We start from the raw sequence: 13,029 nt of genomic DNA on the forward strand, positions 1-13,029 counted from the left end.
CACCGTTAGCATTTAACGGCAGGTTGGACACCTGGTTTCAGCCCTCTGGAGACGGAGGTGTGGAGAGAGCGCGAGCGAGGTGGTTGGCTGGCCGAGTCAGCTCCGATGGGGGCCGGTTGTGACCCGGTCTGACCCCCCGGTTTGACCTTGCAGTGACCTTTGACCTCTCCGGTCCTGGCTCTCCACCTGCTCTGCTGCCTGGGTTCCGGAACGCTCCGCCCTGGGGCCCAGAACGAGCCAATCAGGATGAAGAAGAGCCGCAGTGTGCTGTCTGTGACTGGAGAAGAGGTGAGAATAACAAACAAAGCTCCGGAAAATCAACTAACTTTGTCTCTTGTTCCAATGAGAGTAGATAAAAGGCAGAGCAGTCCGGTCACACTGGACTGTGTGAGTGCGTGCGCGTGTGTGTGTGTGTGTGTGTTTTCTTGAACGCTTACTATGACACACGAACCTTGTGACTTTCACACATCTAGCCAAGGCTCCCTTTGTTCTTGTTGTCAAGGTCTGTGGACGCACTCAAAAGTCAGAGTGGACAGTTTGTCCTCCCCCGCCCCCATTTACATAGTGTGAACCACTCAGTCCGTCATAGTCCTGTATGTAAATGAGCCCCAGCTAAATGAAGGCTCTATGGAAATCAGCTATTTTTGGGGGGGGGGGGGGGGGGGGGGGGCTGAAGGACATAATACCGTCTGCAAATATTCAAGCGCTCTTTTATTGATTATGATGAGGAGCGAGTGCCTATACCTTTGTGTATGTTTGTGTGTGTGCTGTGTGTGTGTGTGTGTGTGTGTGTGTGTGTGTGTGTGTGTGTGTGTGTGTGTGTGTGTGTGTGTGTGATTGCGAGCATCTGTCCACATCTGGGTCTGGACGACATCAAACACAGCATGCAAGCAACACGGCACTGTTGCCTAGCAACTGCTACCATTCCCCCAGTGTTTTGTTGCTACGGTACTGCAGTGCAGATCAGCCTCCAAGAGCTCAGTCTGTAGAGGCCTTATCCCAGACACACACACACACACACCGTCACACGCATGTAAACACACATACATTGCTGATTTATAGTTTCTTCACTCATCAGTATTTGAATATGTAACCATGGTTTGGTGAATGTTCTTAAATGACAACTGCACGGACCAACTTTAATTTTTATTGCTGACTCTGAATTTATGTTTGTTGTTTTTTTTTGTTGTCTCTCTGCTTCCATCGCCTGCTCTCCCTCCTCTGTCTCACAGGGTAAAGACTCAGATATAGCAGGTGCTGGGGAGAAGGCGGAGTCGTCGCGCTACAGTCGATCTTATACGTCCGGAGCCACACTTGGGGCTGAGCTACGCAGAGGGAGGAGCAGAAGACTCTCATCGAGTCTCCAGGTAAACCAAGCATTGGTGCATTAACCTGCATGGGACCAGTATTAACCCCCCTCCATCATGTGAACATTATATTAAATGCAGTATTTCTAAATCAGGCTGTGCTTAAAATGCATCACTATGCAACAATAATAATGAGAACATTTTATGCAGACTTGATGTTTACTGTGATATTTATATATTAACAATAGATGAAATAGCTGTGTGTAATGTGAATGGGGTCGGTCGTAGTGACGAACTGAACTCCTCAGCTTATTGTTTTGGTTTTTACGTCCTGCAACATTACTGATAAAATCCACTGTAAACTGACTGCCGAGCACCAGAGGGCTAACAGACAGCAACAGTTAGCAACTAGCTGTTGAACATAGTCGCGCCTTTAGCCCCTAAACAGTCAAAAAGTTATCGCAGGTGTTGATAAAGAGCAAAACACAGCTAAAATATTACTTATTTGACACAACACAACTCTAAATAAATGTTCCTCCTGGTCTGCTTGTTTCGGCCCCAAATGACCAAAACAATCTGACTAATTAAGGTAATTGTATCTCTGTTGCACTTAAATGACTGCAAACATCATGGCTGCCCAGAAGGACAGTAAAAATACATTAAATTCCTTCTAACTCTACAGGTACCCTGCTGGCTCCGCCCTCGAGACCGCACGCGTTCACCTGAGGTCCTGAGCAACGTATCGCGTCCAACAACCCTTCCCCTCCTCATCCCGCCACGCATCTCCATCACACAAGCAGACGCTGACGGGTACACACACACACACACACACACACACACTCACACAAACCTTTGATTGACTCCTCGCACAAAGCTTTTTTCTAGATGCTCACTTTTCCTCCTCTCCTCATGATGCAGTTACGAAGCAGAAAATGGCGTGTCACCAGGTCACACCCCTCTGGGTTCTCAGAGTCCAGGCCTCACCCTGCACACCTCCTTTCCCCAGGGTCAGAGAAGGGAGTCCTTCCTCTACCGTTCAGACTCGGACTACGACATGTCGCCCAAGACGGTCTCACGTAACTCGTCCCTCGCCAGCGAAGGGTGAGCCTCAGGGACAAAGACAAAAACAATGAGTTAATAGAGGGATAGGTGTGTGTGGTTGTAGTCATATGTTGAAAAATCATCTCTGCTTCCGCTCTTATTTTGAACTCTCTCTCAGGCAGCACACAGGAGAGGACTTCATCGTCACACCTTTTGCTCAAGTGAGTAATAGATAAATCATTGTGTAAAATGTTTCACGATGGTTGAAAAATGGTTAAATTAGCATGTTGACGAATTGAAAGCAGAGTGTGCATTCATCATTTCTAAAAGCAACCATTAGGGTATGTATATTTCTATGATTATTTGTTACTATTATTATTTAGGTATTGGCCAGTCTGCGATCAGTGCGGAGCAACTTCACCATTCTTGCCAACGTCTCCACAACACCAGTCCAGTCAGTACCAACTCATTGTCCTGCAATGTCCCATCTGTGTAACCAGTTCAGACTGAACAACAATCTACTTTACTGCAGTATATGACACATTAATAAAGCTACTTGTCATTATAAGCACGCTCATGTAACACTCATACACTCATTTTGTGACTACAGCAACATCTTTAAATAATTAGGAACAGTAGTCATGCAGTACTTAACTTTATTAGCACGTGACCACCAAACCCAAATCCTGCATTAGGCCATCCAGATCGTACAGATCTTTTGTTAATAGAGAGCGAGAGAGAGAGAGAGAGAGAGAGAGAGAGAGAGAGAGAGAACAACTTTCATGCTGTATCATTTAAGTTCCCAATGTTAGAATCAATTCAATACAGCTTTATTACGAAATTGTACTTAGCAGCTCGTCAGATCAACAGATACACACAGGACAAAGGAAAAGTCTAAAACATGCATAAGCAGATGTTTAGACTCGAGTCACAAATTTGATGACTTTAGAATCGAATTGACAAAATCAACTAACGTTAACACGAACCATTCCCAGACATTTGACAAATGAATCCCAAGATCTTTTTTTATGGTTCAGTTCAGTCGCTGTCGCTTGTCTTGACTTGTGACTTGCCTTGTGACTTGACTTGTGACTTGTCAGTCTTGACTTGTGACTTGACTTGTGACTTGTCTTGGCACCTGACTTGCAAAACAATGCCTTGATAACCTCAGTGTCTGTCAGGTCAAACTAAGCCGTTGCGTCCTCAGGAGGTCTCCTCTGATTGGAGTGTGCATCAGTCCCAGGGCGTCTCTATCAGACCAGGAGTACCAGCAGCTCGCCCTGGACACTCTGGAGGAGCTGGACTGGTGCCTGGACCAGCTGGAGACCATTCAGACACACCGCTCTGTCAGCGAAATGGCCTCCAACAAGGTTTGCAAAACATCCCTGAACCAACCAGTCCAACCAACATATCAGCAGGCTAATACACATGTGAACGTACAGTATATGTTGAAGATAGAAACTACAGCACATTTTTATGGACTTTGACGTTTTTCTTTTGGATATTAGCTCTTAGTTATCCCTAAAACTCAGAGAACCAGCACTTCATTGACTCATACCTCTGTTTTGCTCTCATTCTGCCACAGTTCAAGAGGATGCTGAACAGAGAGCTGTCCCACCTGTCAGAGATGAGTCGCTCAGGCAACCAGGTGTCTGAATACATCTCCAGCACCTTCATGGGTGAGTGGGACCACAGTCTCTTCTCTGGTCCACGTCCTCTGCCAAATAAAAACAATAAATCTATCTGTGTGCGTGTTTCTCCATCAAACTGTAGACAAGCAGAACGACGTGGAAATCCCGTCTCCCACCCTGAAAGACAAATCTATGAGTCACATCAGCGGAGTGAAGAAACTGTCTCACAGCTCCAGCCTCTCCAGCTCCTCCATGCCTCGCTTCGGTGTCAACACGGACCACGAGGACGAGCTCGCCAAGGTCTCGTTGTCTTCTTTTTTTCTTCATTTTTTTCTCTGATTCACTTCAAAACAAGATTCACAAATCAATCCATGTTCAGACTTGGACTGTGAACACAGATTTATTCTTTGTATCTTGTGCACACGAGATAAATGCCCATCTGCCCATCTTTCGGCGCAGGCTGAAAACTCAGCCTGCGCTAGCTTATTGCACTTATTGTTTTTATATTAGTTTGTGGCACTTATTGCATTCGTTTGTTTCTGCACTGTACGTTGGCTCTGGTTTATGCTCTTAGATGCTTGTTTGAGGAAAGGACATGCACTTATTACTTCTGGTGACTAGTTGTTCTCTCGAAAACCGATGTTGAATACACTTATTGGAAGTCGCTTTGGATAAAAGCGTCTGCTAAATGACTGTAATGTAATGTAATGTAATAAATCTCTCAGGACCGGGGGCTCCGTAGATTTGCGTCTTTGAAAAGTTTTATTTCAATCTTGGCTTAGTTGAGTATGGAGGAAGTTTGTCTCCTGCACTTTTCTTCTTTTAATGATTTACGGCCGAGGCTCTTTTAGTATCACATTGAGATTGAAGTGTGAGGGTTTTCTGTGGGACGTGCATGTTTCTTTAGTGTGTTAAGGCTGTAAGACTTTCATCTGAACACTAAGCCACTTCGGGGTTGATGTGCTCATAGTACTCAAACGTTCGCTCCATGTCTGCATCGCATAAAGATGGAATTCTTTTGTTATTTATTTTGTGTGTATTTTGTGCTTGGTGCCAACATTGGTTAATTCCATCCGGTCTGTAGCACCAACTGTTTGAAAAGCCAGTACAGACAGTAGGATGGAAACTGTCCCTGGTTCACCCTGGTTTTTAAATCACCAAAGTGGGAATTCATCCTGAGGGGAACATCAAAGTCTGTACCAAATTCCATGGCATTCCACTGACATCCATTCAGACAGCCACACCTTTAGCATGGCTGACAGAAAAATGTTTTGTGGCCTGTCATCATCATTAAGAACTGGACTAGTCAGTCAGTCAAAGAGGTTATAGATATTCATAGTGTCTCTGGACACGCTGACACACAGACTGAAGGATCAAGTTGGGACAAAAGGGAGGTCTGCTGTGTGATCATTGTTCAAAAGGCACAAGATCTAAAGTTTTATAATGATACATTTTACCTCACTAACAATAAATGTAATCATAAAAACAATCTACATAAAATCATTATATTTCCTTACGTATTGAATCATTTCTAGTGTTTGCCCAAAGTAATTTAGGACTGTGACTCACAATTGTTTTCATCATTGAATTCTCTGACAGCTATTTACTTGATTAATTGTTGGGTCTATAAAATGTCAAAAGAAAATATTGAAAAGCTGCCAAACCAATCTATTAAATCCCAAGGTGAGTTATTCAGATGGATTGTTTTGTCCTACAAACAGTCCGAAACCCAAAGGTGTTCAGTTTACTCTCACAGAGGAGTAGAAAATAAATCCAGTATATATTATATCTGAGAAGCTGGAACCAGTGTTTTTTTACGGGTTTTTCTTTCTCTGTCAAATCAATCAAACTAATTGTTTCACCTCTAATTGGTCTAATGTCTGTATATATATGATTGATTGTTGTTGTTGCTCTTTCTCAGTTTATTCATTTAGGTAATTTGATTAATCTATCGAGGAGCACAACAATCAGTCTTGTCCCAACCCCATACAAGCCGGAATCCCATCTATTAAAGGGTACTTCATACTTGAAGGAATACACGAAGGTGCTGGAATTGTGGGTTTTAGAGAGGACATTTCTAACATTGTGTCTGTCTCTGTGTGGTGTTTGAGCAGGAGTTGGAGGATCTGGACAAATGGAGTTTCAACGTATTCAGATTAGCAGAATTCTCCAACAACAGGCCTCTAAGCTGCATCATGTACACCATCTTCCAGGTAAACAAACTGAGTGTGTGTGTGTGTGTTTTCTGTGTGTGTGTGTGCTGGGTTTGTGGATGTACATGATGTGTGAAGTTGTGGCTCCATGTCCTCCCTCATCAGGAGCGAGAGCTGTTGAAGACGTTTCGTATCCCAGTCGACACCTTTGTCACTTATGTGATGACCCTGGAGGACCATTATCATGGAAATGTAGCGTACCACAACAGCCTCCATGCTGCGGATGTCACCCAGTCCATTCACGTCCTCCTGTCCACACCTGCTCTTGATGTATGTTGACACACACACACACACACACACACACACACATACTGGTCATACAGATCTACCCGCTGGGTTGAGTCATGGAAAAGTTTTCATTTTTCTGTTTGGTTTGACGAATACACATTTCTTTCTTAGAAAACATCTAAATGCAGCACAACAGAACTCTATTATTAAACCAAGGCTGGAAAACTATTAGAACCTAACCTTTCCTGATGCTGAGCGATAAATGTTTAAAAACAACAGTACAACAATAATTTGTTCATTTAAACATAATGTCTGTCAAAGCTTGAGCTTTGAGCTATCGGGTTCAATTAAGATATTGTCAATTGCAATATCGCAACCTTTTTAAAGTTAATAAAACTGGAAAAACCCACAACCTCCCAGTTACATGTTATGGTGAAGAGATATCAGACAGCACATACAACTAGAGAAACTTGGGTCAGTACTTGTGGCATTCCTTCATGGACTAAGCTAAATCTAATTGAATCTAATTTATAATAATAATAACTTTATTTGTATAGCACATGTCCTGCTCAAAATGAAAGGCAGTCGCTGATATATGAAGGCGTTCTGAATGTAACAGTGATTTTCTGAAATACTTTTTTGGGAGATCAATAAAAAGAGAGTTGCAATAATCTAAGCAATAAGCGTGTAACAGCATTTCAGTATAATTCTGACAAAAAATTGTCTAATTTCAACAATGTTTCAGATGAAAATATTAAGTTTTTGTGACCTTGTTAAAGGCTAGTAAAATTAGCGCAGGAATGTGCAAAAGCTCAAAGTATAAACTATAGAGAAGATGTGCAATGTGTAGAGATGATAATAATTAAAACGATTTTATGTATTAAAAAATTATATATATTAAATATTTTATATTTTGCAAGCTGTACTCATGTTATCAAAGAGCATGTGACAGTATTACAGCCATTATAATATAAAAATGTTCATTACTCTGTTACGTCTCTTTGACTGATTTTAGAGCCGTATCCAGTCGTAACACAAGCATGGAACACAAGGCCAGCCTTTGCAAACACCTTCAATTCAAGTTGTACTCCTTTGTGTTTGAGGGCTGTTTTTCACCCCAAAAACTATGAAATTGGTTTTAACCAAATTTCATCTGGATTTGCTGTCAACAAGCGAACAACCACAGTAATTTAAGTCCTCTTGTGACGAATAAAGGAAGTCCTTTATGAAAAAAAGATGAAGTCCCTCTTAGAAAGCAGGATTCAACTACAAAGTGATTGCATTGCAAATTACATTTTTGAAATCAAGATTTTACTGACTAAATAAACGGACAAATTAACATATTTTCTTTGGATAACAACTTAAAATAAAGGATGAGAATATCTCGGTTTCTCTGACTTCTTGTTCCTTTCAGGCCGTCTTCACCGACCTGGAGATCCTCGCTGCTCTGTTCGCTGCAGCGATCCACGATGTAGACCACCCCGGGGTTTCCAATCAGTTCCTCATCAACACTAGTGAGTGCACACACACACACACACACACACACACACACACACACACACACACACACACACACACACACACACACACACACACAGAGACAGAGACAAAAGGTATAATCTCTCTCTCTCTCTTCACTGTGCCCAGACTCTGAGCTGGCCCTCATGTATAACGATGAGTCTGTTTTGGAGAACCACCACCTCGCTGTGGGCTTCAAGCTTCTGCACCAGGAACACTGTGACATCTTCCAGAACCTCACCAAGCGACAACGTCAGAGCCTTCGCAAGCTCGTCATCGATATGGTCAGGACGTTTTCTAAGGATCTCAGAATCATTTCAAATAAGTGCTCTTTGTGTGGCAGTACCCCCTTTTAAATGACTATCCTCGTCCCTGAAACCAATCTCGCATCACATCACTCATCCTTGGTTTTTGGTTTCATTTGACAGATAAGGACAGAGATTAGTTTGGACCTGTGTGCTTCTTTTCTAGTTTTTTCTTACTGTCTCTGTCTGCAGGTGTTGGCCACAGACATGTCCAAACACATGACCCTCCTGGCTGATCTGAAGACCATGGTGGAGACCAAGAAGGTGACCAGCTCCGGCGTGCTGCTCCTGGACAACTACACAGAACGGATACAGGTAACTTTCTCGCCGGTATGGCTGCTCACGCAGACTCAAGAATCGACTGAACCGTGTGAATAAATTGTTATCTACACTGTGCGATGTGCGTGTTTAGGTGCTGAGGAACATGGTGCACTGTGCAGACCTGAGCAACCCCACCAAGACGCTGCCTATATACAGACAGTGGACGGAGAGGATCATGGAGGAGTTCTTCCGACAGGGTGACAAGGAGCGAGAGAAAGGGATGGAGATCAGTGCCATGTGTGACAAACACACCGCCTCCGTGGAGAAGAGCCAGGTAACGCTCAATCCCGCTCTACCATCCACTTTCCAAATTGACTGATTGAAACTGTGTTTGAAGCTTGAACCCTTCAGTTTATTGTCGAAGACTGTTAGAAGTGCGAACGGTCATTTTTTGAGACCATTGTTTGTGTCATTGACAAACACAAGTTTCACTCCGTGGATAGTTATAGTATAGTATGTCAAGTATACGTCAAAGCATGTAATTCAATTAAAGTAGAGCTGAGACTGATGGTCATAAACCAAAATATTGGATCAGAATTCACCTGATGACTGAAAAGTCTAGAATATAAGTCAATGAATCACCAAAATAATTACAATTAATTCAAAGATTCTTGTTTTGCATTGTGGCAAGAGAAAGAGGCGGACGTGGGTTTGTTGAGCTAGACTTTGATTCCCCCCCCCCCCCCCCAAACATGAAAAACATTCTTTTTCATAAGTCTGGCCCAGTAATGAAGCCTGGAACAACTTAAGATAAATTCTGGCAATCATTAAAGCTTTTGTTATTGTATTTTGGATGCATGTATCACAACTGTGTCAACATCCAGCTGGCAGCAGCTTCAGTCATATGCCTCTTCTGGTCTCCATGATGTTAAACAGTGACATTTTTCTCTGTCAAACTTCCGGTAATAGCTTATTTGCTTTCTTGCCAAGAGTTAAATGAGAAGATTGATACCATTCCGATGTCTGTACGATAGATGTTTGGAAATAAACATTAACGGCTTTCTTGGCGGCTCTGCCCAAAGTTAATTTCGATATTTTTAATTCAATTCAATTTTATTTGTATAGCCCGTTATCACAAGTCACAAGTTTGCCTCGGGGGGCTTTACAGTGTGCACAAAGTACAATATCCTCTGTCATTGGACCCGAGAAAAAAAATAGATGATAGATAATAGATAATAGATGTTATGTGTACAGAATAAACAACCAAATAAAATTACAACACTATCAACAATATCTGAAATAGAAAATACAAAAACCCAAGTGTAAAAACTACAATTTGTAATTTTACAGGAGCATTGTCAATTTGAACTTGAATGGATTGAACAAAGATATAATCTGTTAATGTATGAGTTTAGGATGTGCTGGTAGGCAGATTCTGTCACATTTGGACAAAGCCCGGCTAGCTGTTCCTCCGTTTTCAGTAGTTATGCTAAGCTAACTGGGTGCGGGCTGTACCTTTTATATTTACCACACACACATGAGAATGGTATCAGTCTTCTCATCAAACTCTGGGCAAGAAAGCAATCCAGCGTATTCCCCTAAATGTCTAATTGTTTCTTTAACACTACTTGTTATCATGGTGTCAGGGGTGATTATTTATTTATTTTTTTTCAGGTGGGTTTCATCGACTACATCGTCCACCCGCTGTGGGAGACGTGGGCTGACCTGGTGCACCCAGACGCCCAGGAGCTGCTGGACACGCTGGAGGAGAACAGGGAGTGGTATCTGAACACCATGCCCCAGTCCCCATCACCTCCCCCGGACAGACACCTGCAGCATGACCGCTTCCAGTTCGAACTCAGCCTGGAGGACCTGGAGCACAACAACCACAACCACATACACCTGAGGAGCAACGGCAGGATGAGCGCCTGTGATGACGCGGGTGCAGACCGTACGCAGGACGATGTAGAAACTGAGAACGAAGACGAGGAGAATCACAACAGCGAACACAATGGACTCCAAGATGATGAGGAGGAGGAGGAAGAGGAGGATACTGGAGAAAGAGAGGGCGAAGAAGAAGAAGAAGAAGAGGAGAAGGAGAACGTAGAGGAGGAGGAACATGCAGAGGAAGTAGAAGAAGACTGCGAAGGAAAGACAGATGAAGTGAACAATGCAGAGGAGGAAGAGGAGACTAAAGAAGAGGAGGAAGAGAATGAGCAACATCAGGAAGGAGATCAAGAGCAGGAAGAAGAATTGGAAGGCAAGGATGCTGCAGAAAATGAGGAGGTGCAGACTGAGGAAGGTGAAGGTGAGGAAACTTTGGAAAAGGCAGAAGAGGAATTTGAAAATGAGGAGGCAGAAGTGGAGGGAAGGATGGAGGAGGAGGAAGAAGAAGAAGAAGGAGAAGAGGAGGCAACAAAGACTGAGGAAGGTGAAGGTGAGGAAACTTTGGAAAAGGTAGAAGAGGAATTCGAAAATGAGGCAGAAGTGGAGGAAAAAGAGGAGGGAAGGATGGAGGAGGAAGAAGAAGAGGAGGCGGCAACAAAGACTGAGGAAAACTTAGAACAAGAGGAAGGTGAGACAGAGGAGAAAGTGGAGGAGGAAGCAGAAATGGAGGACAAAGCTGAGGAGGAGGTCGGAGAAACGGAAGATATCGAAGAGGAGAAAGGAGAGTCGGAAGAAGCAGAAGAGGAGGAGGTGCCTGTTGAGGATGAAGCTGGAGAGGAGGAGGAAGAGGAATGTTAATTGGGTGTAAAAACATACCTTAACAGGGTCAGTGAATAAAAGTTAACGAGAGATTTTTTTAAAGTACGTAATTGGAGCCCGAAAGGCTTCGACAGTTATAAGTAAGACTGTCATAGGGGAGGATGGAGAGCTGGAGGCTCAACTGCAGAAGTCTTAAACAAACTTGACAGCTCCCAGACGGACAGTACAGCACCGGAGCGTACGCCTTCCTGATTGTTGCAGCGTCTTAATCAACTGGTAGTGATAGAAAGACTTTTGCGTCTTCATCACAGAGTATCTGTACATCCATCACTGCCGTAGGGAATAAAACGGAGGATAATAAAAGTGGGGAAACTGTTTTATCGACCTTTTGTAGCTCCTGAAAAAAACTGAAAGGCATACATGCAATTAAGTGCGATCTCATGGACTACTACCCATCATCTCTCTTTCACTGTCTTGTTTATTAGGAACACAATGACCAACAACTGTTAAAACAATGTCAACTTCCTCTGTTTGTCAGAAAAGAGAAAAAAAGTCTGGAAAATGTCTGTCGTCTTATATTTACAACAAAAACTTTCCACTTGTGAACAGGATGCTGAGAACAACTTTGGGCTCTGGTCTAGGAACAGTTTAACCTCCTCGCATACTAACCTTAAAGCAGAAATGCTGGGTTCTGAATGATATCTGGACCATTATGTCAAGGTGGAAACATTTGCAGTCCAACTCAAAAGGCTGACCTGTCGTATGTGTCGATGTCTGTTCATGTTTTTTAAAAAAACACACCCAGTATTCATCCCGTAACGACAGTTTCACCGCTATCAGACTGTGAGTTTGATTCCCGGGTGAATCGTGCCAAACTGACCCACGACCAGCACTGAGCAATTCAGCCTTCCTCCAAACAAGGCTACGTGTCCGTTAAGCAATGCACTGTGGGACCAGGGTACATGGGTGTGATGGTCTTCCACAAATCCCTTTTGTTGTTTTTTTTTGTTTTTGTAAAAATGTAATTTGGCACTTTATCTAACACCCCTGTTTCATATGTGTACATAATAAACATGTATTTTAATCTGCTGATGTCATATAATAAATATGATCAATGAAGTTGACGGATGGATTTTTTCCAGTTGCAGGTCTCTGATATCTTTCTCCCCTGAATAATACTAATAACACTGGAAAGGATCTTTCATGACAAAGTCAGTATAGCATGTCCAATAGTCAGTGATAGTGGAGTATGTCAAAAACAATGCAATAAAGTAATAGTATACGATTTCAAAAAGACTTAGTATAGTGGAGGAACATACTGTACTATTGCATTTTTATGACTTTTTTATGACTTACTTCAACAGACAATACTATGGCATTTTTTTGACTTTTTATGACTTACTGTGCTACACGATAGTATGTCAAGTCAACTGACAATGAATGACTTTTTTCTGACAACTTCCAACACACTGTACTATCGCTTTTTTCGACATAATATACTATTACATTTTTATGAATATTTACGACTTACTATACTGTGACATTGAATGACTTTCTTCAACATACTATACTATGACTTTTATAGATAATATACTATGACTTTTATAAATATTATACTATGACTTTTATAGATAATATACTATGACTTTTATAAATATTATACTATGACTTTTATAGATAATATACTATGACTTTTATAAATATTATACTATGACTTTTATAGATAATATACTATGACTTTTATAAATATTATACTATGACTTTTATAGATAATATACTATGACTTTTATAAATATTATACTATGACTTTTATAGATAA

General features: G+C 42.1%; 1 protein-coding gene across 1 annotated transcript; it reads left to right on the forward strand.

Moving 5' to 3' along the window:
- The first annotated feature begins 156 nt into the window (after nucleotides 1-156).
- Nucleotides 157-12,334, forward strand: LOC142949758 (3',5'-cyclic-AMP phosphodiesterase 4C-like). Its single transcript, XM_076091582.1, has 16 exons — nucleotides 157-288; nucleotides 1,233-1,367; nucleotides 1,990-2,117; nucleotides 2,226-2,408; nucleotides 2,527-2,569; nucleotides 2,732-2,802; nucleotides 3,556-3,718; nucleotides 3,934-4,027; nucleotides 4,122-4,279; nucleotides 6,094-6,192; nucleotides 6,298-6,462; nucleotides 7,835-7,934; nucleotides 8,068-8,222; nucleotides 8,436-8,558; nucleotides 8,656-8,838; nucleotides 10,179-12,334. Exons 1-16 carry the CDS (start codon nucleotides 247-249, stop codon nucleotides 11,247-11,249), a joined length of 2,913 nt encoding a protein of 970 aa, XP_075947697.1. The 5' UTR covers nucleotides 157-246; the 3' UTR covers nucleotides 11,250-12,334.
- The last annotated feature ends 695 nt before the right edge of the window (nucleotides 12,335-13,029 follow it).

Source organism: Anarhichas minor, unplaced genomic scaffold, assembly GCF_050575085.1.
Source record: "Anarhichas minor isolate MPS153535 unplaced genomic scaffold, ASM5057508v1 ptg000014l, whole genome shotgun sequence".
Lineage (NCBI taxonomy): Eukaryota > Metazoa > Chordata > Actinopteri > Perciformes > Anarhichadidae > Anarhichas > Anarhichas minor.